General features: G+C 39.9%; 1 protein-coding gene across 1 annotated transcript in view; it reads right to left on the reverse strand.

Annotated features, from left to right (window-relative positions):
- Nucleotides 1-24,999, reverse strand: part of LOC130929497 (corticotropin-releasing factor receptor 2) — a 114,676-nt gene extending 89,677 nt beyond the window's left edge. The window contains exons 1-2 of the mRNA XM_057856653.1: nt 24,790-24,999; nt 24,579-24,698 (exon numbers count right to left, since the gene is read on the reverse strand). Coding sequence (XP_057712636.1) covers nt 24,579-24,698; nt 24,790-24,910 — 241 coding nt within the window. The 5' untranslated portion in view covers nt 24,911-24,999. The remainder of the gene's footprint in view (nt 1-24,578; nt 24,699-24,789) is intronic.
- Nucleotides 25,000-27,290: the final 2,291 nt, after the last annotated feature.

Here is a 27,290-nt window from a genome sequence, read left to right on the forward strand (position 1 = left end):
GAGAACTTTCCTCCAGAAGGTCTTATCTTTGTCCATGTGATCAGCAGCAAACTTCAGTCGAGTCTTAAGGTGCCGCTTTTGGATCAAGGACTTCCTTCTTGCACGGCAGCCTCTCAGTCCATGGAGATGCAAAACACGCTTGACTGTGGACACTGACACCTGTGTTCCAGCAGCTTCTAATTCTTGGCAGATCTGCTTTTTGGTGATTCTCGGGTGAATCTTCACCCTCCTGACCAGTTTTCTCTCAGCAGCAGGTGATAGCTTGTATTTTCTTCCTGATCGTGGTAGTGACAAAACAGTGCCATGCACTTTACACTTACAAACAATTGTTTGCACTGTTACTCTTGGGACCTGCAGCTGCTTAGAAATGGCTCCAAGTGACTTTCCTGACTTGTTCAAGTCAATGATTGTTCAAGTCAATAATCACTCACAAGAAATTCCTAATTCGTGTTGCTGTATGTATATTTTTGACCCAGCAGATTTGATCACTTTTTCTGTTAACCCATAATAAAGTCATAAAAGAACCAAACTTCATGAATGTTTTTTGTGACAAAGAAGTATCTGTTCCAATCACTCTATCGGAGAAAAATCAGAGTTGTAGAAATAACTGGAAACTCAAGAGAGCCATGACATTATGTTCTTCACAAGTGTATGTAAACTTTTGACCACAACTGTATAAGCATATTTTCTTTTTTTTTTTTAAAGCAACCCTTCCAGATTCTTTGTTTAACCCATAGCAACGCCCTTGACAACGAAAATGCTTTTCTTCGGCAATCTTCGGAAATCTTCGGAAATTACGTCACACCGAGAAGTGCGAGGGAAGGCCGCCATAGAACAGTATTGTCTGTTGCATTGCTTCTCTGTAAGCTGCCACGGCGGTGTGTGGCAATGTTTTGTTCTCACTCAAACGAAAAGTTGTATGAGTGGCCAAAGGATAGCAGGGCACGTAAATGGACATCTTTCGTTTGCAAGAAGCGAATGAATTTCACGCCATCATCGAGTAGTGTTCTCTGCTGCAAACACTTCGAAGATGCCTGCTTCCTTAACCGGTCTGCTTATGAGCAAGGATTTGCCAAAAAGTAAGTGTGATTTTTGGATAGATGACTGATGACTCTGTCAAAGCAGAGCTGCCAACTGTTGTGGAATGCACAGTATAGGTTAAGCGTATTCAAACTGTGCGTCATCCACGATCTTGTCCGAAAGGGTTAATCCACTGTCAAAAGGGAAAGGGGTGTGGATGTGCACATAAGCGGGTCGGCGTCGCAGTAATTCACAGTCACATTGCAGTAAGAGACATACACTGCCGGTGAGTTTGTGCACGTTTATTTGTATTTGTATTATGTATTTCCACTTCCATGCTTCAAGCATTGCATTGCTTTTGTACGGTTCGGCGTTTCTTTCACGGTGATCGCTTGATAGCCTTCTAGTTTGTGTTTCGCGAGAGCCGCTGACAGGTGACAATTTAGCGTGTTGGCATTGAGTCAATCTCGCAGCGAATCAGCGAACTGCTCAAGTCACGCAGTGAATCATGGGAAATGTAGTCTCGGGACAACACTGAAGTGGTGCTTTGTAATCTGTTCGCTTGTGTGAAAAAAAGAGCTGTGCCGAGCTGTTTTCTTACTGTTAGCTCCATGTGTTAATAAAGAAACAAAGTTGTCAGCACGCTGTGTGTTCGATACATTTGTAAACAAAAAGCTCATAACAAAACACTATGCACGATCCGTTTAAGAGATGCTGGAGTAGTAGGAGGCGAGGAGGAGATCAGCGAGAAGCAAACTTCGCGGTCGAATGTGGCGGCAGTCCGCAATTATTTTGTTTTCTTATTGTTGCCACAATAAAGTGGAGAAAGCCATCAACGACTCATCTCCTTCTTTCCCCCCAACGTTTTTATATTATTACTTTATATGCACGAGAGCTGCCGGATCTGCCAAAATGAACATGAAGTGTGATTATTTTTTTTTTTAACAATGTCATCAGATAGACAAAAACATAAAATTATGTGCAAATGCCTGCATCTTCAAATCATGAAAATAATAACAGCCTATACAGTGGGGAGAACAAGTATTTGATACACTGACAATGGGAAAACCCATTGGCAGTGTATCAATTACTTGTTCTCCCCACCCTATTTTACCAATCTTGTAATCTCGATTGGTCTTGTATCCATTCCATGTCAGGTAGTCTAGGAACATTGTTTGCATCCTGATTAGCCACTGGCTAATACATGTTAGGTCCAACATAAAATTCCAAGCTCCTCTTCTTCCTCCAACTCTTCAAAAACTTGGATCTCCTCCCTTGCGCTCGATCTATTGCTTATATCGCGGTTTGAATCATTGTTTGAAGGGCTTTGTATGGCGGCCTTATGTATGGAGCTGCCATCGCTGTTCCCGGTGTCACGTATCACTTCTGGGTTCGTCCCCTTTCAGGCTCGAACTTCGGAAACGCAATTATTTTGTCAAATATACAACATATATATATTTTTTTCATGCTTTATTTGTTGGACAATGTTTAATTACTTTGTGACCCTATTTGGCATGTTATGAAATTACTTCACATTACTGCTTTAAGGTGCACAATGTAGGACTTATGGCCAAAAATGGTACTGCAACGAGATCAAACTATTGATTAGCACCTCCCCTTCAGGCTGCCAGAATACCGCTTCACATTGGATAACCTGCAGGAAAAGAACTTTAAATGGCAAACACAACATTTAGTAATGACGATTAAAAGCACTGTGATACGAGGTTCAAGTTAGTTTTTGTCACCATGACCAAAGAGAGGGCTATTTTTCTCTATCTTATTTCTTCTCTCTTATAAGCACACTGGCAAAGAAATAAAGCATATAATTTGGTAATGCCTTGAAAGCATCCACAAAGACAATTTTAATTGCTCTATCCATTTTAATTTAAGTTACCGACTAAATACAGTATATACACAGGTAAAGACTTTATTTGGCCCCTGTCAATGGATCCACATGCTAAATAACGTAGCACCAGTGAATGGATATACATTGTTAAATAACAAAGCACAACCACACCAAATGATATCCTTGTTTTGCTTCTCTTGTTGTCTTGAATCATTTGAGGTTCGTAACAACCATTTTTTGCTTGAGTGGTAGACATACTTTAATTCAGGAGACTTTGTCAAAGTTGGTGCAGCCTTACATTATGGGACGTACAGTGCTGTGGCAACCCGGACGAAGACTGGAAACTGGTCTCGTGAATGGCTGATTATGAACACGGAAGCAAAACAGAAACAAATTTGCGACACGTAAATTGTCTTTTAAACTGGGAAAAAAATCTCCGCTTAACCATTGAGATTAGGGTTGATCCGATCATGTTTTTTTGCTCCTGATACGATCCCGATCGTTTTAGTTTGAGTATCTGCCGATCCCGATATTTCCCGATCCGATTTTTTTTTTTTGTGCTCCCGATTCAATTCCAATCATTTCCGATAATTTTTCCCGATCATATACATTTTAGCAATGCATTAAGAAAAAAATGAATAAAACTCGGACGAATATATACATTCAACATACAGTACATAAGTACTGTATTTTTTTTTATTATGACAATAAATCCTCAATATGGCATTTACATTATTAACATTCTTTCTGTGAGAGGGATCCAAGGATAGAAAGACTTGTGACTTTGTATATTGTGACTAAATATTGCCATCTAGTGTATTTGTTGAGCTTTCAGTAAATGATACTGTAGCCATGCCCCAATGCATGATGGGAAGTGGAACCATGACTGTGCGTAGTGCTACCAATTGATATATCTTCTCTGCGTTGGGAAATAAAATAAGGTGTTAAGAAAACGATCAATTGCTACCTTGCTTCCCCACATTGCTTCACATGATATTTCTAATCGTAGGGAGAGGGATTGTAAGGCTTTAGCAAATTAAAATAAGCCTCCAAAGGCTGCCAAATTTCACTCTACTCAATTTACGCTGCCTTTTATCTCTCTATATAGATAAAATGGCGCCATTACAGATTGAGCACGACAATGCGTGAGTGGGTCGTGCAACGCATGCATTAATTGCGTTAAAAATTTTAACGTGATACATTTTTTATTACCGCCGCTATCGGAATAAATTTGATAACCCTACCTTAAGACTAAACTAAAGACTCTGGATGATTGTAACATATTATGTCTGTATTGTTAAATAAAATTAGAAAACGATTTAATTATAAAATATATATATATACTAAAAAAAGGCATGGCCGATATTTTTTTGCCGATTCCGATACTTTGAAAATGACGTGATCAGACCCGATCGATCGGGACATCTCTAATTGAGATCTGTTTTAGAAGTATTTCCAAAAAAACATGTTTCTTCAATGTCTATTGAAATATTATGAATATAAATATTAATGAATAATTGAAGTGCATATCCCACATTGTGCACCCTTAAAGGTAATAAAATTGTGTTTTCATTCTATGTACTTGGAATATATTTGAAAACATTTCTGCAAACATGAGCGAAGACAGCCCAATTTAGTGCTGATGTATTTTGTGCAAGGCGCAACCACACTGGTTATTGATAGTTGCTCGTTCGTGTTCAATTCTCGGTTCAGGCTCAGTTGTTGTTGAAGCTTTTGAAAGCTTCGGTTTAAAGAAATTCCAAATATCCATCTTGCCACATCAGGTGTACTTTTTGGCTGAGCAAAGCGAAGGACCACCCTAAGGTTCTAATCACGTGATCTGTTTGAAAAATAATTTTGACCCATTATTAAATACTTTGTAGGTTACTTGTTAATTTCATTCTTTTTTTTGTTTGTTTTATTGCTTTACAACTTTTAGAAGTCTTTATTTTAAAGGGGAAGCTCAGAGTTTCTGACATTAGGCTTAATCTTCGAGTTAGCAGGGGTTTAATCAGTCGGTGAAGTTGATTTCAGCAAATTCCGTGCAGTTTGTCAGTTATTTGTTAGTTTCAGGGCTCCAGAGTGGCTAAGCTAGCGTGAGTCAATGGCGCCTGCTTAGCATGCCAATAAAAATGATATTAACAGATCTAAAATAGGCAAATAAATTCACAACGTTGATCATTGTTCAAAATACCCATGCGACCAAATCAATTATACATCAAACTGCTGTAATTCATTTCATTCTGCAGGTAAAAATTTTAAATGTGTAATGCGGCCACAAAAGAGGGTAGTGCTTCCGCCACTGGTGCTCAGTCTGCTGGGGAGTCGCTTTTGTGCCACCCTGCTTGCCTAGACAGCCTGTTCCCTGCAGAGCTGCTGGATTACAAATGTTGCTGTTCATACTACAATTATTGACATGTCATGGTAAGTTTAATATCTTCATCCTGAAAACATAGCCAACACTATTGATTGCATTGGTCATCAGTCATTCTCATGCGTGCATATGTTGTTTTTTATTGGTATGCTAAGCAGGCACCATTGACTCTTGCTATTTTAGCTACTCCGGAGCCCTGAAACTAATAAATAACTAACAAACTGCACGGAATTTGTTGAAATCAACTCCACCGACTAATTAAACCCCCGCTAACTTGATGATTAAGCCTTATGTAAAAAAATAATAATAATAATCTGAATTTCCCCCTTAAATTTATTTATAGCAAAGTCAATTACATACAATGACATTTTTCGGCCGCCGGAGAGGGTACTGATCCCATGCCTCCCCTCATTCTCTGCCTTATGCAGCCATAGGAGATGAGCTCTGTAGGCATAGGAAACAAGCTGGAAATAGTAGCATCCATTTTCCACGCCGTAACAAGCAGAGGTACTTATTAAGATTTGGATCTTGAGTGGTGCGTGAATTGAGCACAGCAGTTTCCGAGATCTGATAGGCCAGCCGTATTACAAACACTGTACTTTTTATCATATACCCGAAAACAAATACTTGGCAATTAAAATCTGGCAGGCTTAAACAATAATCTTTTAGGTGTGTCAAATTTTTTATTTATGTTTATGTTTATTTTACAAGAACTTTAATTCTAATCAATCCCATTCCTTTAAGGATGAGAAGACTAAGAATTGATGACAGCATCTGTACGTGAGAATATCTTGCTCACAGTTGATGTTCAACATTTAGGAAAACTTCCCGCAGGAAGAGTTTGAGAGTGAGGGGTCAGTCGTCTGGAAGTGCACGCAAGGAAGCTGTGGAGGACAAAGGAAAGAGCACCCAACCATTGTTACTCTATGAGGTGCGGATTTAATTTTTCTCACACACCATTTAAAATTTGGCCAGCAATTCTGTCCCATTTTTGCATTTTATTGAGCACTCCTATCATAGGATTTATCATTTCACAGTTGTGCATATTACAAGTGTGTTTAATGTTCATTTGAAGAGACAAGCCAATGACTCATCAGCTACTCTTTAACTGTCCACATTCTTTTCAAGGTCTCGTGGTGCATCAGAGAATTAATACAATCTTTGCTCCTACGCAGCACATATACGTACACTGGCCAGTTGTGCATTTGCCGTCAGATGCTTTTTACCACAATCAGTTGGTGAGAGATATAAGCGAGAGTCAAGAGGCCTTGAGGGGAAGTCAATAAGCCAAACATGGAATCGCGTGTCAGGATAACGAGAGCATATTGCACGAGCAAGACGCATGCAAATCATTTTCTATAAACATCCTACGCTGGATGCTCTTCAGGCTTATAAATGACGATGAATCACTGAATATTTTGTGACCATCGCAATTAGCTGTTTTTAAGACACGTCACACAAGGAAGCGGACGAAAGTGGGCCTCACGCCCAAAACAGTGAGCAAGGTATAAGAACTTTGTTTTTCTGGAACAAACAATATTGTCTTTAAAATAGAAAAACCAAACCTAGCACTTTCAAAATTGTAAAATCTGAGCAGTGTAAAAGTGTGTATGACACCAAAAAGCATGTTTATTTAATTTTTCACGCGGTATTTTATACTCCTGAATGAAATGGACCGCTTGGATGTGATGCAATCGTTTTACTTATTCGATTTTTGAATCCTGCACCATGAAAATGAATGACTTCCCGCTCCAGTCTCGAGTTGAGGACGAATGCGAATGTAACGTCACCCGGGTCAGCATCTCACAATGTGTTGTGGCAGACAATGCTCCTTGTGAACGAGAATGCAACTCGGCTGGCGACCTGCGGCTTGTCGCACACCCCCCCTTCGGTCCTTTGCGTGCCCGCCGGGAGAGCGCTGTACTCTGCTTATTGCCCTCTCCGTGTGCCCGGTGTTCTGTCAAATTTTCCCCCCCATCAGAAATTTCAACTTTGTGTTATAATGGCCGCAAATACAGCGATTACCAAGTAAACACTACAAACTGTCTTTAAATTAAGGAATATTTACTTACATTTGATCATGGATGGACATGTACAGTAGAAAAGTTCTCCTCAGACACATCCTGCCTTGTTAGCTGCACACAACAACTGCACGCCGATCGCTCACTTTTTACGTCTTCGCCGTGTAGTTAAGCATTAATTTACGCAATATTCGTGTTCACCATGTGGCAGCTACGCGCTCCTCCAACGTCGACCGGTCAATCAACAACCCTGTGTGACATGATCCGGGGTAGTTTTGTGTGATTTTTTGCTTCGAAAAGCGAAAATAAGACTTTGAGGCGGTTCAAGTTAGCATGTCGGCTAGCTGTGACGCCTCCTGGTTTGTTTACATTGTCCCAAGCCGGGGCAGGGAAATGACAAAGGGCGGACTAACTCCAGTGGCATAAAATATCGTTCGGGAGGTGCGACAGTGAAGGTGAAGTCGACAGTTTTGACAATTATGGAGTAATTTTGCCATGTCGTACTGAATAAATGTAATGAATAAAATTCTAATATTTCATGTTCCATTAAGCACATGACTGTTATTTGTCATGACCATACCATTTACTTAGCAATTGGGGAAAAATACTTGGATAAAAAGAATATCCTGTAAAAATATTTTCTTTGTTCTGAATAATTCCCCCTCAGTTGGCTGAAATCTAAATCCGATGAAATCATGACCCTGCCGACGTCATCCTCCATTTGGGGACGCTAGAGCGCTATAATGGCAGGCGGGGCTAAACGGCAGATTAAAAGACAAATTTCTCGTCATCTGCACTTTGCCAAATTGTTGTATATAGATCGAATCGTCTCAAAATATGATTCTAATTGACATAATAAGGCTATTTAAGACTTTTTTTTAATCCTGTCATACGCACTTTAAGACAGTTTTTACCTCATTGCATTGTCTTCTTAATTTCCCAGTCCCAAATGTAGAAAGGTGCTTCTTCAAAGAATTGAATTAAAAATTGAGAACAGCAGGAGCAGGCTTACCTGCAGGCAAAAGCCCTACAGAGAAGCTTAAAAGGCTACAAGCTGGTTCTATTCCAGCTGTTGTAACTTTTCTCTTTTTGACAATGTTTAAGATCCCACTGAAACACTTTCAACAACTTCAGCCTACCTAGAGCAATGAAACCTACAGCTGAAAAAGTACATTCATACTCGACCCAGTTCTCATTGGATTTTGCACAAACTACCATCAAAGACAACAACAATAGCGGATAACAGCAACGTTTGTGAAGTACTGTGGAGCCAACTCGGCTTGATACAATTTATTTTTAAATTTAAATATTCTGCCCCCATCGCAAACTCAGGTCAAAATCAGGTTTTCCAGCAGCGATAACAGACTACAAAAAAGTTATAACATTTCCCTTGAACACACAATTTTCAAAATTCTTAATGCGATGTCCTTAGGTTAAAGTGGCTGTTCAAACGTGATTTAGCATTACTGCTTGCTAAATGGCGTCATTATTGTAGATTTGGAACTGCATACTGTACAATAACTGAAAAAGACAGTCATACTGGATTTGCGTTTTAGATTATGTGATAAAATATAATCCAAGGAAGGCCAATTAAGTATTAAATAAAATATCTGTGATGGTGTTGTCCACCTATTAGCTCAGGTTTTGATGGTGGTAGAAGTAGGTGGAGGATATGAGTGGGGGTGAGGTGGGGTGGTTAGATGTCTGGTGTAGCTGATTAAATCTCATGGGGAACTTGGTGTGCAATGGTGGGTGAAATGTTAGCAACACACACACAGAACGAGCCAGTGACCTAGTGTCACACAGTGTTGGAAAATGGCTTCACAGAAGATTGGCAGCTACCAGACTGAAAGGTTGTGTGTATAGAAATATAGAAAATCAATCCAATTGTAAATGTCGGTGTAAGCGGACCAGTGGAATTGTCAGTTATTGATTTTCATTCAAGCTCTCTCTATTTGCAGTTCAATGAAATACTTATGACTGGTATTCACAGAACAGGGCTCCAGACTGCGAACAAATGGTCACATATTGCGACTAAAATTAGAGCCAGCATGAGTATTTTTTTTGTTTTTCTGCTGCTGACAAACTTCACGCTTTATTGCACTTTTTGGCATTCATGTAACGAGCTGGTTTGCCAAGAGAAAATAGAAGAAAAAGAAGGTGGCAGGAAAGTGTGAAGAGGTCGCCGCTCAGCCAGCAGGAGGGTCGGCCCCTTCTGACTCGATGCCGAGCGAACTGGAGTAAATAAAAATGCATAGGGGAAAATTAAACCACAAAAGGGAACCCTAACCCTGGTACCCCAAGTCATACAGGCGCACAATCGCTTTCACTTTCGTGACTGTCAAATCGTCGCCAGCGAGACTCACAAAATGGAGAAGCACCACCTGTCTCGGCCACTGTTACTCACACCTCCCCCTGGGCTCCCTCCCGTGTGATGCATTCAAATGCGTTCACAAAATAAACAGTGCTCACAAAACGGTCTCGGACAAGCTAGACATAGAATATACAGTGTATACTTACATACACTGTATGGCTCTCGTGGAGTCACAATTTAAAATACAGCGGTATGAAAATGTATCTGAAACTTTTGGATTTTCTCACATTTCTGCATAAATTTAGCATCAAATGTGACCTGGTCTTTGTCAAAATCACACCAATTTAAAAACAGTGTCTGCCTTATCTAAAACCACCTATGCATTTACAGGTTTTTAAATCTTAATGAGGACAGCATTCAAACAATGACAGAAGGGGCAAAAAGAAGTAAGTAAACCCTCTGCCTAAGGAGACTTAAAGAGCAATTGAAATTTTTACCAAACAATTAAAGTCAGGTGAGTGCCCAATCACTGATGAGTGGTTTAAAGCTGCCCTGCTCACTATAAAACACACACCTGGTAAGAATTGTCTTGATGAGAAGCATTGTCTTATGTGCATCATGGCTAGGTCAAAAGAGCTGTCTGAAGACCTGCGATCAAGGATTGTTGATTTGTATAAAGCTGGGAAAGGATACAATTCTGGATGTTCATCAATCGACAGTCAGAGAAGTCGTCTACAAATGGAGAGAGTTTAGCACGGTTGCTTCTCTCCTAAGGAGTGGCCGTCCACCAAAGATGACGCCAAGAGTTCAGCGCAGACTACTCAGAGAAGTAAAAAAGAACCCTTGAGTGTCTGCAAAAGGCTTACAGAAATCACTGGCACAGTCCAATATTTCTGTGCACACATCAACTATATGTAAAACTATGGCCAAGAATGGTGTTCATGGAAGGACTCCACGGAGGAAGCCATTGCTGTCTAAAAAAACGTTGCTCGTTTAATGTTCGCAAAAAGGCACTTGGATACTCCACAGAAGTTTGGGCAAAATATTTTGTGGACAGCTCACCAACATCAACACCTCATCCCCACTCATGATTTGTGGCTGTTTTGCTTCCTCAGGGCCTGGGCAACTTGCAATCATTAACGGAATAATGAATTCAAAGGTTTATCAGGATGTTTTGCAAAAAAAAAAAAAAAAAAAAAAAAAAACCTGAGGCTGTCAGTTAGACAGTTGAAGCTAAAAAGAGGATGGATGCTGCAACAAGACAATGATCCAAAACACAGAAGTAAATCAACTTCAGAATGGTTTCAGAAGAACAAAATACACATTCTGGAGTGGCCAAGTCAAAGTCCAGACTTGAACCCCATTGAGATGCTGTGGCATGACCTAAAGACAGCGATTCATGCCAAACATCCCAGGAATCTGATTGAACTACAGTAGTTTTGTAGAGAAGAATGGGCCAGGATTAGTCCTGATCGATCGACTGATCTGCAGCTAGAGGAAGCGTAAATATACAGTATAGGGCGGAAAACACTCAAGTGACTTGAAGTTCACCTCTGAGACCCCCAATTTTGCCGACTTTCAAAATGGTCCGATATGCACGTGTGATACATCATTGGAAAGCATAAAATCTCAATTTTCTGGGGGAAGAAAAATTTTGAACAGGAGGGCATTTAAAAAAAAAAGTTTTTTTAAACAGCAAAACCCTATCTGGAGGTGAGAGCACGCGAGAGCAGAATTACAGACGCCATGATTTTAATGAGATATTATCGCGTACTTACCTTGTTTCGGTCCAAAAACTCCATGTCGCATGTATCACTGAGTGTCAAAACACAGCTGAGAATGGCCACAACTGGATTTCTTGGGGATTTATGTGTGAAACATGGTAATATAACAAGGGTCGCGATGCAGTAATCGTAGACATCAAGGAGTGATCGAGATTTTCTTTTTCATATATTTACCCTTTTAAACGTTTTATTTTCAATTTTTCTTTGTTTGGATTGTTTATTTATCATCTAACATATTGGGGAAAATGCAACAGTAACAACAAAATACAATTTAGTGATAGTTATGAGGTAGATATCCGTGACTTTTTTACAGACCCCGTTTTTTTCATTGTGACGTAATTTGTTTAAAAGTTTAAAAGATGCGAGTGAATAATATTTTAAAGTCGTTTTTTTTTTTTTTTTTTTTTTTTAATGAAATATTAGATATCAATTAATGATTCAAATCCAAAAACGACAGACATTTTGAATATTAAATTACTTACCTTGTTTTCATGGCTGGGTTGAAACAAAAACGGTTGTCGATTTACAGTGTGCACCCCTGAATCTTCCGTTTGCAGCTGAAATATTTTAAGTCAGGGGCCACTGTGCTCCTGGTAAAAAGTATTAGTTTGGAGCTCTGCAGAAATGAGGAAAAATGTTCAGAAGTTCCCTATGTATTCTTTATTATATAGTGTAGGCAAATATAAGGTGGGGTAAAATAACAATTAGGGCAGTCAGACTCTTGGTAACACAAATCACAACCTAACCATGTCAAAACCTCTAACCTTGATTTGCCTCTTTATAGTAAAGAAATAAATTTGAGCCGTACATGCAAACAAGGCAAATGAAGGTCAGAAACAGCTATTTCAGTTTCCTAACAAGCCACATCATGCTCATCACTCATTTTAAACAGCCTAAACCTGCAAGCAGAACCTCTGCGCATGCGGACACACTGATATGACTGAGTTGACTGAGACTATTAATCTAGATAAGAGAATCAATAGCGAACCGGACTCTTTATTGTTGCACTGACCACAGATGTCCTCGGCATGACAATGAAAAGAGGAGTATGGCACTGAGTTGGTGTTTTTGCAGGAAAGGCAATGCAATTTAACAAATAATTAGCTAGAGCCTGGCTCATCTGCCAAGTGTAAAAAGTACACATCTGACCGAGATATGGCTCGACTTTGCAAAACTGACAAACACTACTTTGTCTCGCCCGAGGCTTGACAGACACAAGATCACACGGTAGCAAAAATGAATGTTTTCAAACATCTAAAAACTGCACGGTCGCGGCCCAGCCCATTTCATGCCGACTTAAAGAACTATAAATACACAACGAGGGACACAGGAAGCTTTAAAAATGCATAAACCTCTTACACCACTCTGAACGCACATTAATATTTATATAGGCTCCAAGACATGGAAGGGAATTTACATCCCTTTACCTGAGAGGGCATGTTCAATATGTGAGTGCTTTAATTTTGTCTTGTAATTTTGCCTGCATAACAAACATCCTAAAATGTTACTCCTCAGTAGTCAGTAATTTTCTGAGAAAACTACAGAAACAGTTGCCCATCCCCAAAAAAACCCAAAAACAAGTACAGTACTCTCATGCATGAAAAGTTGTGGTTTGATAAATAACAAAAGCAAAAATATACAAAAAATAAAAAATCACTGAATGTTTTACTGTTTTCAATAGGCAATAGAACAGAAGAGACAATAAGAAATCATTACTTCATTGGGCACAGAATCTGAGAACAGCTTAACATGTCCATTCGTCAAAGGAAGCCATTGGAGTTGCTACAACTAGAGCCTCTATTTCACCATTTTGCAATGATCCCTCCGTTCCCATGCGCTGTTCATCTGTTTTCGCCCAGTTTGAGCAAGTTTCTTCTTCTTTGGTCGAAAACATTGTTAGTAATATAAAGCCCTCCGGTTCCCCCTCCGATGTAATTCCCCCTCGCTTATTTAAAGAGGTTTTTGACATCATTGCTCCACACGTCTTAAAAATTATTAACTGTAGTCTCCTTACTGGCACATTGCCATGTGACTTTAAGCATGCAGTAGTAGAACCTTTATTGAAGAAGAGAGGCCTAGACTCCACCCTCTGTTCAAATTTTAGGCCCATTTCTCATCTTCCATACATCTCTAAAATACTAGAAAAGGTTATCTATAGTCAGCTGCTACCATTCCTTGAAGAAAACCAGATTTCGGAACCATTCCAGTCTGGTTTTAAATCCCTCCACAGCACTGAGTCGGCACTTTTAAGAGTATCAAATGATATACTTCTGGCAACAGACTCTGGCAAGTTTGTTGTTTTAGTTCTTTTAGATTTATCTGCAGCATTTGATACCGTAGACCATCAGATTTTAATTTCTCGTCTTGAACACAGTGTGGGTATTCAAGGTGTCGCTCTTGAATGGTTTAAGTCTTACCTAAATGAACGGAGGTTTTGTGTGAAAATGGGCAATTTCATGTCCAAAAAGGCATCGCTTCCACATGGGGTTCCCCAGGGATCTGTTCTCGGCCCTCTTTTATTTTCACTTTATTTATTGCCTCTTGGTTCTGTTTTTAGAAAACATGGTGTTTCATTTCATTTGTATGCTGATGACTGTCAGATCTATTTTCCATTGGCGCAGAATGGCACTTTCTGTCAACTTATTGAATGCCTCAACGATATAAAGTCGTGGCTCTCATGTATTTTTTTAAGTTTGAATGACAGTAAGTCTGAAGTCATGGTGTTCAAACCGAGTAGCCAGGCCTCCCTGAATGTTGACCTCGGTTCATTGTCTCCGTTTCTTAAGAATTATGTCAAAAATCTAGGGGTCCAATTTGATGCTGATTTTAAATTTGAGAAGCAGATTTCTTGTGTTGTTCGGGACTGTTTTTATCAGCTTCGCCAGATTGCTAAGGTGAAATCTATTGTTTCACGCTCTGATATGGAAAAATTGATTCATGCTTTTGTCACAACTCGGCTGGATTACGGTAATTCTTTGTATGCAGGTGTCGGTCAGGCGGCACTGGCCCGTCTGCAACTTGTACAAAACTCTGCTGCTCGACTCCTAACTAGAACCCGCAGGCGTGAACATATCACCCCAATTTTAGCATCTCTTCACTGGCTCCCGGTACATTACCGAGTACATTTTAAGATATTATTATTTGTTTTTAAATGTTTGAATAATCTTGCGCCGCCATATTTGTCAGAACTGCTTCAGCCTTACAGTCCAACCAGAACCCTCAGATCAGCTGACCACCTGCTTCTAGTAGTCCCAAGATCAAGGCTGAAGCTTAGGGGTGACCGTGCATTTGCGGTGATGGCGCCCAGGCTGTGGAACCAATTACCACTTACTATTAGACAGGCCCCCTCACTTACGGATTTTAAATCACGTCTTAAAACATTTTATTTTTCTTCAGCTTTTAATGTGCAATGACAGTTTATGACCTCGTCTTTTATTTATTTTATTTTATGTGTTTGTTTTATCTTTCAAAGTTGACTTATTTTGCTGTGTTTTGCTATGTAAAGCACTTTGGTCTCCTTGGCGGATTTTTAAATGTGCTATACAAATAAAGTTGATTGATTGATTGATTGATTGGAGCTTTTTGCATATGCACAGATATCTCCTCATTGAGGCATGTGTAGGGATGTGTATGGATAGATATTCTGGTCAATGACTTTTCATGACTGCCCAGGGGTTAATTTGTGCCAGATCATGCCAAACATGATCCGGTACCTCTTGATTTTGGACTCCACGTGTTCCGGGACTTACTGGTATTTCGTTCTATCCGGTACCTTTCCAGTATTAATATTAATAATAATATTATGCCGGGCGACATGGAGGAGAATGTGAGGCGATGAACCCATTATGGTCACTTGCTACGCTAGCGTCCACTCCTATAAACAATGCCACGAATCACTGCGCTTAACCCAAAGGAGCACATATTAGATAACACTGGAAACCACCACTCTAAAGTCATGGTTGCCCAAACTTTTCATCAAGCGAACAGAAAACAGTCACTTTAAATTGTAACGCTTGCTAAGTGAAAGCTTGGCAGCAAAAATAACACAGGAACCTTGACACTTTTTACCCCCTCATTTCATTCATCTTTCCGCCACCCTAATGCAAAACAAACCACAAGTCACTGGCGGGCGGCTATGCAGTCCACCAATCGGAGCGACGTGCTGGCGGACCAATAGGAGCCCCGCGTTAACGAATAAATTACCATGCCGATGACAGCCCCAGTGATGCTACAATATAAAATCGTTTTTAAAAAATGTCCAGCCATCCATCCATCATCTTCCGTTTTCTCCGGGGTCGGGTCAAGGGGATAAAAATAATAAGATGCATAGATTCATTTACAGAACATATCACAAGAATTGCAAGTTGTTTCCAATCTGCACTTTTGGTTAGCGGTGCTTTCAACTCCGAACCATAGTAAAGCCTGAGTTATACTCCCGCGTAGCGGTGACGGCGCAGCGACTACGGCGTCATTCGACATTCGATAGTTCTGCGGTGAGGGAACGCGTTCCTCTGTAATTCACCGCCAAGCCACTAAAGGAGTGTGGCATTATGTTTGTACGGTTTTGGGGCATGCTTGTTGACTTCCGCTAGTCTAGTTTAACGGAGAAAAAATAAACAATGTAAGATGGAACTCTTGAAAGTAAATATTCTGCTCATCAACACTGAATAAATATTGAACATACAAATGTTGAGGGGCAGGCGATGCAAAAGACGATTTCAAGGCGGTCTGGCCAACTTTTGATGATGCGCACAGAGAGTTTTCGACTCGGGTGGAGAGGGCTAGCTGTGGCGCCTAGCTTCAAACTGGCATCGAGCACTGCGTTCAAGGTCTGCAAAGCCCTCCAGCCGATTTGTTTGCCGTGTCCTACAACCAACCAGTGGGAAGCCATAGCAGATTTCTGGCGTCTATGGAACTTCCCAAACTGCGTTGGGAGCCTTGATTTTAACGTTATCATTAAAAGCACCGAGGCACTCTCATCAGTGATGATGTATCGTGTGTGAACTGTCTGTTATTGAAAATTTAAGATCAAAGCAACTCTTTTGACACCAAATCTGTGGTTTATTCTTCATATACTTGAAGTGTGACACGTAAATAAGTCACAGACTCACAGCAAACATGTACACAATAAATGATGAAGTGCACCAACCAAAAATACGACATAAAGTTGGCACTTTCTTGGCCATTGGGTCACCGCTTCCTGTGGCCACTCGATTCCGAACACACACGTCTCGGTGGTTCTTCCATTTTTTTTTTTTTTTTCAATCACCGACCTTGCCATTTGGCAATCACAATAATGTCTTGACGAGACTTGCTCTTCGATGATACTCCCGTTGGCTTGGTCCATTTTTGCGTGTAGAAAATAATGTTTGATTCTATTCTACAATGGCGGTGCGTTCGTGCTGAACCGTAAACAAGTCTGAGCGGACCAATCACAGTCTGTTTCCGCCACGTCAAACGCGTCTACGCGACGCGAAGGTTAGAAAATTCGAGAGGAGCGCGTCAGGCTACGGCGCAGGGTCGTAACTCGGGTCTTCCTTGACGGCGCAGGTCTGACGCCTTTAAGGCCGAGTTATACTTCCACGTCAGACCTGCGCCGTCATGGAAGACCCGAGTTACGACCCTGCGCCGTAGCCTGACGCGCAAACAAATCGGGCTGGAGGGCTTTGCAGACCTCGGACAAAACGCTGGACGCAGTGCTCGACGCCAGTTTGAAGCTAGCCGCTACAGCTAGCTGGTTTGTACCCGAGGCTAGAACTCTCTATTCGGCATCAAAAATTGGACAGACCGCCTCAAAACCGTCTTCTGCGTCGCCTGTCAACATATGTATGATCAACATTTATTCAATTTTGATGAGCTGAAGATCCATGTTCAAGCGTTCCATCTTTATTTTTTTTTTTTCTCCGTTCAACTGGACAAGAGGAAGTCAACAAGCATGCCCCAAAACCGTACAAACATAACGCCACACCCCCCTAGTGGCTTGGGGGTGAATTACAGAGCAACGCGTCACCTGGCCGGAGAACTATCACATGTCGAATGACGCCGTAGTCGCTGCGCCGTCAACGCAACGCAGGAATATAACTCAGGCTTAAGTCAACACCGCGCTTCCTTTCGCTCCCCCATACACTCACCCACTTCTTCTTCTATGCCAAATTGGCAATGCCGGTCACACTGAAACGGGACAGTGGCCCCCTTGGAGATGCTGGTAACAATTTATAAAAATTATATGTCATTTGAAAGAGTCAGAGATTTGTTGATACGCTCAAAAGCTGCACCAACAAATCAGCCCCTGACATGAATTAGAAAAAAACTTTAAGATCAAACGGTATTTCAACATGCCTAAAAGACAGACAAACGAGTCAGAAAAGCAGCAATGACAACAAGGAATGTTTTGGACAACTAAATATGGTGAGCTAAATAGGCCGCCGTGCCAATGTTGTTTTATGTTTTACAAGTTAGACCTGTTGAGAAACTAATTGCTGACTGTATGTCCCACCTGTGGTTATGTGGACAATTACCGTGCTGTGCAGAGTATAGCCTAAATAATTCTAAATTGTTGTCATAACATTCATAACATGGATATTATGCTTTTAATTTTTTTATGATTGTTTTGCTGGTACTATGATTCCATCTCTTGTGGAGCGTCTTTGTGTGACTTGAAAAGCGCTCTAGAAATACAATGTATTATTATTATTATTATTATTATTATTATTATTATTATCTGAAATTGCGGCCTATAAGTCCCACAGCATGGCAAGTGGGCATTTGCATGTTGTTTCAGCACCATTTCTGCTTGTATTCCGGGACCTGTGTCAGTCTCGTCATCACTGCGCTGTCATATGTACTTTGCGTTCCGGCACCTTATGATTTACAAATTAAGCACTGTGACTGCCCATTTGGCAAATTCTGCCACAAATGGAGAGAAATGCAAAAGTAGCATATACTTAAATAGGAGTATTTTTCCCCCATTGTCATCAAATCAGCTACTTATGCAAACCTTCATTCGGAAGCTACTTACTGTATCTAATCACATCATGGATGCCTCGAGGCACCCGGAAAGCTTGCACTTGTGACTTGTTGTTACGACACATGATTGCTTCAAACATGTTAAAGTCACAGCTTAGAGCCAGGGGTATGCCCTGCTTGTACCTGTCAAACCTTTTAAAAGAGTGTATGATGAAGCGTGCAATGGATTAGCACATAACACTGTGGAAGCTGCAGCATCAACATCCCCATGAGGACTTGTGCCGCCATTGTCTACATTTCAGCGCCTCTTTGGTGACAAAGTGGAAGCTCAGACTTTGCATAGTGAATTCTCAACACCAATTAAAATTGTGTGGCGGCTTGAGGATATAAGTGAAGTAATTTATATCACTGACCGTAAAGATACAACTTTAAGAACAGGCAAAACATTGTATTGCTAAAGCATTATTGACACTTTCTGTTGAAGGTGAGTACTACATGAAGGCTACATTGTCCTATGTTGTCAAGGAGCATGACAATTTCTGATGCCAATGACACCGGCATCAAAAGTCACATGTACAATCGATGCTATGCTTCAGAGTGTACAAAATAATCATTGAAATGGATCCCTCAAATTTTTGTGACAAGTTACAATGTAACTTTAGTCATAGACTTCACTATCAGTTGACGAGACAGCTCCTACAGACATTGCGCCACGGCTTCCCGTAGGGGGGCGGGTCAGGCAGAGCATCGTGGCAGCTTTCACTGTGGAAACAGGACAAATGTTTTGGTGCATACAAGCAGGCAGGAGTGTCTCGAGGGTCGTTTAGTTGAGGATTCAAGGCAATTATTATATAAAATAGCACCATGCATGCACTTTGACAAGTTGTGAAAAAAAATGAAATGAATGGAAAAAAATAGTGTAACTTGAACTTAAAATATTTATGTAAAATGAATGCTAACTGCCCGGTTTTTGCTTTTAATCAAGCCAAACCAACCTGTTTTACGTTTCCATCTAGAGAAATTCTGGGATTTACAAGAATTTTCAACTTATAAAGCTCTTTCTTTTTTGATGGCCACCATGTTGGGTTTTGTATCCATACACAATAGCGTAACTTTACATTCAAATAATCAGGTAATTTTCGGACAGCTGGCTAAAAAAAAACAAAACAAAACAAAAAAAAAAACAGTACTTTAGACATTTCTGCATCCATACAAAAAATCGGCTTTTACGTGTTTTATTTTCATGTAACATTTCAATCTAAAAACAACGAGGACCAGATAGCCAGCAAGACGTGCTGAGGCAATAGTGACATCAGAATTCAACCTAAATAAGTTGTGAATGTATATGGAAAAATGCTAAATTTGCTTTTGTTGAGTAAAATTAAGATGATGCTGCATGCTTTCCTCAAGTATTAAGTTCTGATGTGCAGTTTGAGTGATTTATTAGCTGTTGAAAACTTATGTCAGAATTGCACTAAATAAGAAAAAAAATTAAGTCGCTATTCTGGGCAAAAACCTATAAGATTTTAAATATTGCTATTGATCCTTAAACCATCGATGATTATCTCTGCATTTGGTGATTTTTGTGCATCTAGCGTAAAATCTGAGAATTTTATAGCCATTTTGAGGTTTGCTATACTGATGAAAAAATGAATAATGAATAATAAGTCGGGATTTTATTAGGAAACTCCTTGAATTTATGTTGCTCATGGAGACTCATATATGCCTAAGGGCAAGTGCCTGTTTTGGTTTTAGGTCACTAGAAGCTTTGGTTTTAAAAATATTTGAATTTTGAAAATAGGCCTTCTACGGAGCGGCCCTGTGCCCCATTTCCCGTCAACTGATAGCGAAGTCTATGTATTAGTGTCAAATAATGCACAAATTGGAAGTGCAGTAAATATCTGTTACAAGCTTTGACATGAGTTATATATTTGTCTCAATTCGTCGATAAATTAAACATGATTAAATAATAATGAAAGTTAAATTGTGTGATTAATTAGATATTTTTAAATCTATTGACAGTTATTGTTATTATGCGTGAGCTTTTTTTTTTTTTGCATTGTTTCATTTTGTGTAAAATGTGCGTACAATGTGTTACATCTTTGCATTTGGTTTTATTTCTGCTTTGTTCTAAATGGCTATCTGTAACTAACATTGCCAACAAAATCTATAAACCTGAAAAAAAATTGCCTTACGCCAGGTAAGGTGTGGAATGAGGGAAACCAGGCGTGTGCACCAAGGCAGCTGCCAGACCTCTGCCAGAAAGACCTGACCGGCAACCTACTAAACAACTCGACTGCAACGCAGCTCCGGGCTGACACCATATTCTGCACTAACAAGCCCTGTATGCACTATTCCAAGACCTAAAAAATATTATTTTTTAAACTTTTAAACCAATGTAAACCACTGTAGCATGGTTCAATACCTGACCACCATACATCATAGAAATCCATAAAAACTGTTTGTATACATGTACAAGTTGAAGCACTTAATGCACACGGAGAAGGGTCAATACACTGGGTATGTCCATCAAATGGAAGCAACAGTAAAGCAGTTGGTGTATGAGCACTGTAATAAGCAAACTGTCTTAAGTGTTTGGTGAGGATAATGGCTTTGCACCTGAGCCTATTATACAGATAACATCTGTGTGATAGGATGGCAACAGCTTGGGAAAGCTTGGCAATGTAGTACTGGAACCTTTACACTGATACATCACATGACTGTGCGCTTGTACATTTGTGTGTTTACTGATGTTTGTCTCAGATCTGATGGTACGATGACAGAGTGAATTACTTGAAGCTACAATTTAAAAGCAGAAAAAGGTTCATTCTCGTCAATTTAAAGTCAAAAATACATAAAAGTATACTTCGGGCTATACTGTAAATAGTTAGTCATCTATTTTCTTTTCCGTTTAGCTTGCTCAACTGCAGAATCATAATCACAGCTCACCTCTGGTGAAAGGCAGACTTCACCCTAGACTGCCACCAGTCAATTACAGGGTACATAGAGATAGATGGACAACCATTCACACTCAGATTCACATTATGACAGAAAGAGAAGTTAACCGGCGCTGTCAAAGACATGTACTTCACCACACCGTCAGTAACGGGACATTAAATATCAAACATGTATTCATCCTTCCGTTCGCTGTACTGCTTATCCTCACAAGGTTCGAGAATATATATGGGAGTCTATCCCCGGTAATTGTGGATGGTGCTGGGTTCACACAGTCACCAGTAAATTGCACCACACTTGAAAAACAAACATTCATAATCACACCTACAAACAATTTAGAGATTTTGATTAACAGCCTATTGTGCATTTTAGACATAAGCCACTAGTTTATTTTGTTTACCACTATACAACACAGATGATAATGTAACACGTGGCCAAGTTTTGCCTAAGACTTTAAAATTACTAAAGATGTACCGAAAGCAAAATGCTTCCCTGAAACCGAAAAGTGAATATTTAAAATACTTTGCCGAAAACCGAAAGACCAAAAAATACACATGCATATAATTCTTTTTTTTTTTTTCATTTAAAAAAATGATTTTATTTAATTGTTTTCTGATTAATGGCCTTTGCTTTGGCATTGGTCCTACATCCAAGGCTGGAGAAATTAAGCTTGAAAGGTGCTGATTCTGAAACACTACGGGAGGGTGCATTCCCGGCGGCAGTGAGTGCTAGCGTCGTCATTTTATTCCATTCGGTGGATGGTGACACACATAGGTCATGGCCAATGAAACCTTGATAAATACGCTTTCTAGGAAGCTTGGTACACTCCAAAATGGGTCTCACGCCTCTAACTGCTAAGCTAAATCTCGATCTCAATGTACGTTTGTATGGAACTGTAGTTCACAACAACAAAACACTATTCCGCTCTCGCCTAGTAAACCAGTAAAACTCTTTACAAGGGTATTAGAATCTCTCCTACTCCTTAAAATAAGACTGTGTTTTCTTGTGCAACAAGTGGAATCGATCAAGAGCAAGGAGAGTTGGCTGAGTTCGAGTGGCGACGAAGCCAAGCGAAGTCGCTCCCGGCCCGATTAAACGGCGACTGGCAGTGTGGGTGTGGAAGTCGCTGAAATAACTGACAGAGTAAGTGGTCGTGCCATAAACGTATTGTATTAAAGAACAGCAAATGCACATGTATGCATTTAAATACTATACTGTATGTATACTGTTCGCTTGATTAAACTTCAAACTACTCACGCACAGGCTCAAATGTACTGTACTCGATGTAACGCAGGACATCAAAGGACAGCAAATTCAGAAAGAGTGTGTAGCAGCAGCGATGAAGCAAATGTATTTTATTTTTCTGCATTTCATTATTTACATTTGATACCTCAAAATAATTACGCGGATATATTTTGATTGCATCATCACAAGAGGACTAAGGTTCTTTCACACTGTTCCGTGGTAAACCTCTGATCTTTTAACCAAAAACCGAAAATGCAATTATAGCTATTTTCGGCCAAACGTTTTCGGCGCCGAATTTTCGGTCACATTTCTAAAAATTACACTTTAGACTAAGTACAGTGGTACCTCGACATATGATCGCATTGACATACGATCCTTTCAACATCCAATGTAAAATTTGACTCGTCATTTGTCTCGACTTATGACGACATGCACGAAATACGACGATTTATGACAGCTTCGCAAGTTCATTGTTTCCCCGCAACACAGACGCATGGTGGATTTTCTTGTGAGAGAAATCAACATGGGTCCCAAGAAGGTTAATGCAGATGGTGAAAAAGGAAAAAGGTGATGCTTCTAATTGAAGTTAAGACGAAAATGATAGAAAAATATGAGTGTGGTCTGCATGTGAGTCAACTGTCTAGACAATGCTGCTCACTGGTCCCCCCTCTACCTACTTACACACCCGCTTTCTCCGTCATTCTGATCTCCGTTCGCCAGTAAGTTAAGGTAACAATAACAACGTTTCTGTTATTCCTTATTTTTTTCATAATCCTTTTTACATGTGTCTTATTTAATGCATTTGCTAAATTGGACAGAACACGGCTGCGGCTCACCGTATCCCCATGCACTCGCCATCTCCTCCCACCTCTGTTCGCCAGTCCCTCTAAGTGAAGGTGACAATAAAAACGATTTTTCAAATATCCATTTATTACTATTATTATTATTATTCCGATCTGTGTTTATAACTAATATTTTTTGCAATGTGTAATTGCTATTAGTAATTGTACCTGCAGTATTTATTAAGGATAGCATAGGTTTTTAGGCTGTGGAAGTAATTAATCCAATTATAATGTATTCATATAGGAAATCCTGCTCGACATACAACCATTTCGACTTACAAACCAGGTCCTGGAATGATTTAAATTCATATGTAAAGGTACCACTGTACTTGTTACTCATTACATATCCCAGACATTGCCTGAATTTAGAGTTGACAAACACTGTTCAGAAACGTCTAGGTAAGTACAATTTATTTTCACATGCATAAAATAATCCTTTAAATATTTTTTTTTAATACTTACAATGTGAATTGGTTTATTTTATTGTTTCTTTATTTATTATTTCTCTACTTTTTGTATGTATATTGGTTAACTTGCTGAGAAGTTACAGTGACCCACCATTTTTCTATTGCCTCTTCGAACATTAATTTATTATATTATCTAAATGCCTCTTAACTCTGTTACATTGGTTATTTCTTGTGAATTTTAACAGTCTAGATTGTTTGTTAATTCATTTTCTTTTTTTTTTTTCACGTATCTTTGAGTACGCAAATTAATATCATCGCTTTTATGCTGGTTTTCCAATCAGTCTTTTATAAACAGGATAAAGATGAGGAACGTCATGAAACTTAGATTCAATAATACATCCCAAAATCTTGACCTTTGTTGTGTTTGTATTAAGACGTTGGACAGAAATTGGTGCATTTTTACATGAATTAAAGATCCCTAACTTCTTCATATTATTAACGTGATATTATGAAAATTATATGGCACCTAAATAATTGCAATTATCACCTTAATTCCCTTGACAAGAGTCAAAACTTCAGCTGCCTTTCACAAACCCAAGAATTGCCATCTCACTTTAAGTAGCTTGTCTTGTAGCGTTACACATACTCAGTGTGAAGTGTCTGTTCCAGTGACAGGAGGTGTTATAACAATTGTCCTCTACTGCCATATATGCTTTGCATCAAATAACAGCGAGGGGAGCATGCATGAGCTTCAAACAAAAAACAGCAACTTTTTCTCGCGCCTTGGGGGTAAACACATCTTACTATTGGTGTTATATTTGACGCCATTAATATCTGCAGGGCAGGGTCTCCCAACAATTCTCCCGGAGCTGCTCCTTGGCCAGCAGGTGCCAATCTCATCTTTGGTGGCGTTACAATAGAAACCTTGGAAGGATTGAAAACAAAAGTAATAGTTTCCAGTCTGGAATTTCCTAACCGCTCAGCAATGCAAGAAAAAAAAAGTGTTCCTTCTTACCGTCAGCGCTCGGGAGTGTCAGAGACGCGTGTTCCCACAAAGTATCTTGAAAGCCGTCCACCAAAGTGCAATTTAAATCCGTCAACTCGCGGATTATGATCTGATAAAGGATCGCATCCATGGTTCCAACTCGTGCATGCGGATGGTGGGGTGCGCTCTCACTGTGAGCTGCAGCTGAGTCCGTGCGCCAGCTGGTGAGCTGCAGTCGCGGTCCCCTGACAAACGGACGACTCGCGCTTCTGCTCCAGTGGAAAAACTCTGGCCAATCAGAATCACCTCCTCCCATCATTGCCATCCTTATTATCTTCATAAAAAAGTACACGCGTCAGTCGACCTCAATCGTAACGAAGATCCGATCTTAATATTTACAAAACAACTAACATTAAATATTTGTAAGTATATTTTAATGCCATCAGTGTTTGTATTTTTACATTACTAATTAATTATTTAAAAAATATAAATTAATGCAATGTTGATAAAAACTAATGAAATCATTTGAAATGAATAAAAACAGATGTAGACAATGGGTATGGCCCGAAGTAACAATCTAAAATTGATTTTTTTTGTTTTATAGTATTTAAAGCAGAAATGTGAAGTAATTTCATAACATGCCAAATAGGGCCACAATTAAAGTAATCAAACATTGTCCAACAAATAAAGCGGGAAAAAATAATTTATATGTTGTATATTTGACAAAATAATCGCGTTTCCAAAGTTCGAGCCTGAAAAGGGACGAACCCGGAAGTGATACGTCACACCGAGTACTTTGATGGCAGCGCTCCATACATACGGCCGCCATACAAAGCCCTTCAAACAATGCTTCAAACAGCGATATAAGCGATAGATCGAGGGCAAGGGAAGAGATCCAAGTTTTTGAAGAGTTAGAGGAAGAAGAGGATGTTGGAATTTCATGTTGGACCTAACATGTATTAGCTAGACGCTAATCAGGGTGCAAACAATGTGCCTAGACTACATCCCATCGAGATTACAAGATTGGTAAGATATTGTTGAAGTTCGCCCCCCCAGCCCAGACGCACCTGCGGACAGCACCAACCAAAACAAGTGCCGCTCGGCTGACGCTGCCCCGCGTGCGCCCGCCGGGAAGGCCGAATCTCGCGCGTCCTCTTATTTTAACCCTTTGTACTGACTCCATGTTTCAAAAGCTTGAAGAACACTCACCGAAAACAAGTTGACAATTTATTCGTCGACAATGGTAAAAACAAGGCAAAAACAGACGACGGAGGGACAATTCTGGATCCAAAACAAGGCTATATGTTTCCGAGCAGAAAAAATCTGTCTTATCTCAGTGTCCAGTCTTTTTAAAGTCTTTGCTGACGCGGGTCATGTCGAAGGCGTGTCCGAAGGTGGGTCTGGGCGTTGCTTTTGGGTGGCCGGTTTTAGGCGGCTTAGGTTCGTGCGCGGATTGGGACGCCCGCTATCAACTTTGCTGTCCGGGCTGGTTGTACTTGTTTTAGGACAAAGCGCTTTGTCCTTGGAGTTTGCTGGGAGAGCTGATTGCACGAATTGGTGCGTCAATCTTGTGATAAGACGGCATTATCTCTTCTATTTCTTCTCATTAAACTATGGTGTGCTATTTATTTCATATTAGTAGTGTAGTCCTACCGTAAATATGAAAATGAAACTATTTCCTCATTAATTATATTACGTGTGTTAGAGTAATGCAAACAGTTAGACGGTGCCAACCTGTACCATATGTATGTGTTAGACTATATATGTGTTAGACTAATGCAGACAATTATATGGTGTGTGCGATGACGATATCTTTTCCCTTTTAATATAGACCCCACTCACATGCTGTCACAACCACGCCTCCGCGCCATATTGTCCGTCAGCTCGTTGTGTTTATGCATTACCGCTACGTAAATTCCTCCTATTATGGCGTGTTATCCTGCTCGTGAACATTAATAATCAAAATGGTGAAGGCGTGTGTGGCGGTTGGTTGCAGTAACAGAGAAGATAGACGGAGAGACTTGAAGTTCTACCGTATTCCGAGAGACCCGGAGAGAAGAGCGAGATGGACTGCTACAATTCGACGAGAAAACTGGGCACCAAACGATCACCACAGACTATGTAGTAGTCATTTTATACCTGATAAGATGCATTTAATATATATTTAGAGGGTTTTGGGCTGACAACCACAGTTAAGATCATTGCGAGGCTAATCGCCGACAACATACAGTTTCAAATTCAAGATGTTTATTTCTTCCGCTATCATTATTTTTTTGAATAATATTTAGCTGGTACCAAGTGAAAGAAGCTGGCCTCGTCTACAGATCATCAGTTATTTTTTGAATAATATTTAGCTGGTACCAAGTGAAAGAAGCTGGCCTCGTCTACGGATCATCAGTTAAACAGGGGTGTCCAAACGTTTTGCAAAGGGGGCCAGATTTGGTTTGGTAAAAATATGGGGGGCTACCTTGGCTGATTTACGTAGAACAATATATTTAAACAATTTTTAGCAAGCCCTTCTGTGTGTCACA

Source organism: Corythoichthys intestinalis, chromosome 14 (assembly GCF_030265065.1).
Source record: "Corythoichthys intestinalis isolate RoL2023-P3 chromosome 14, ASM3026506v1, whole genome shotgun sequence".
Classification (NCBI taxonomy): Eukaryota; Metazoa; Chordata; class Actinopteri; order Syngnathiformes; family Syngnathidae; genus Corythoichthys; species Corythoichthys intestinalis.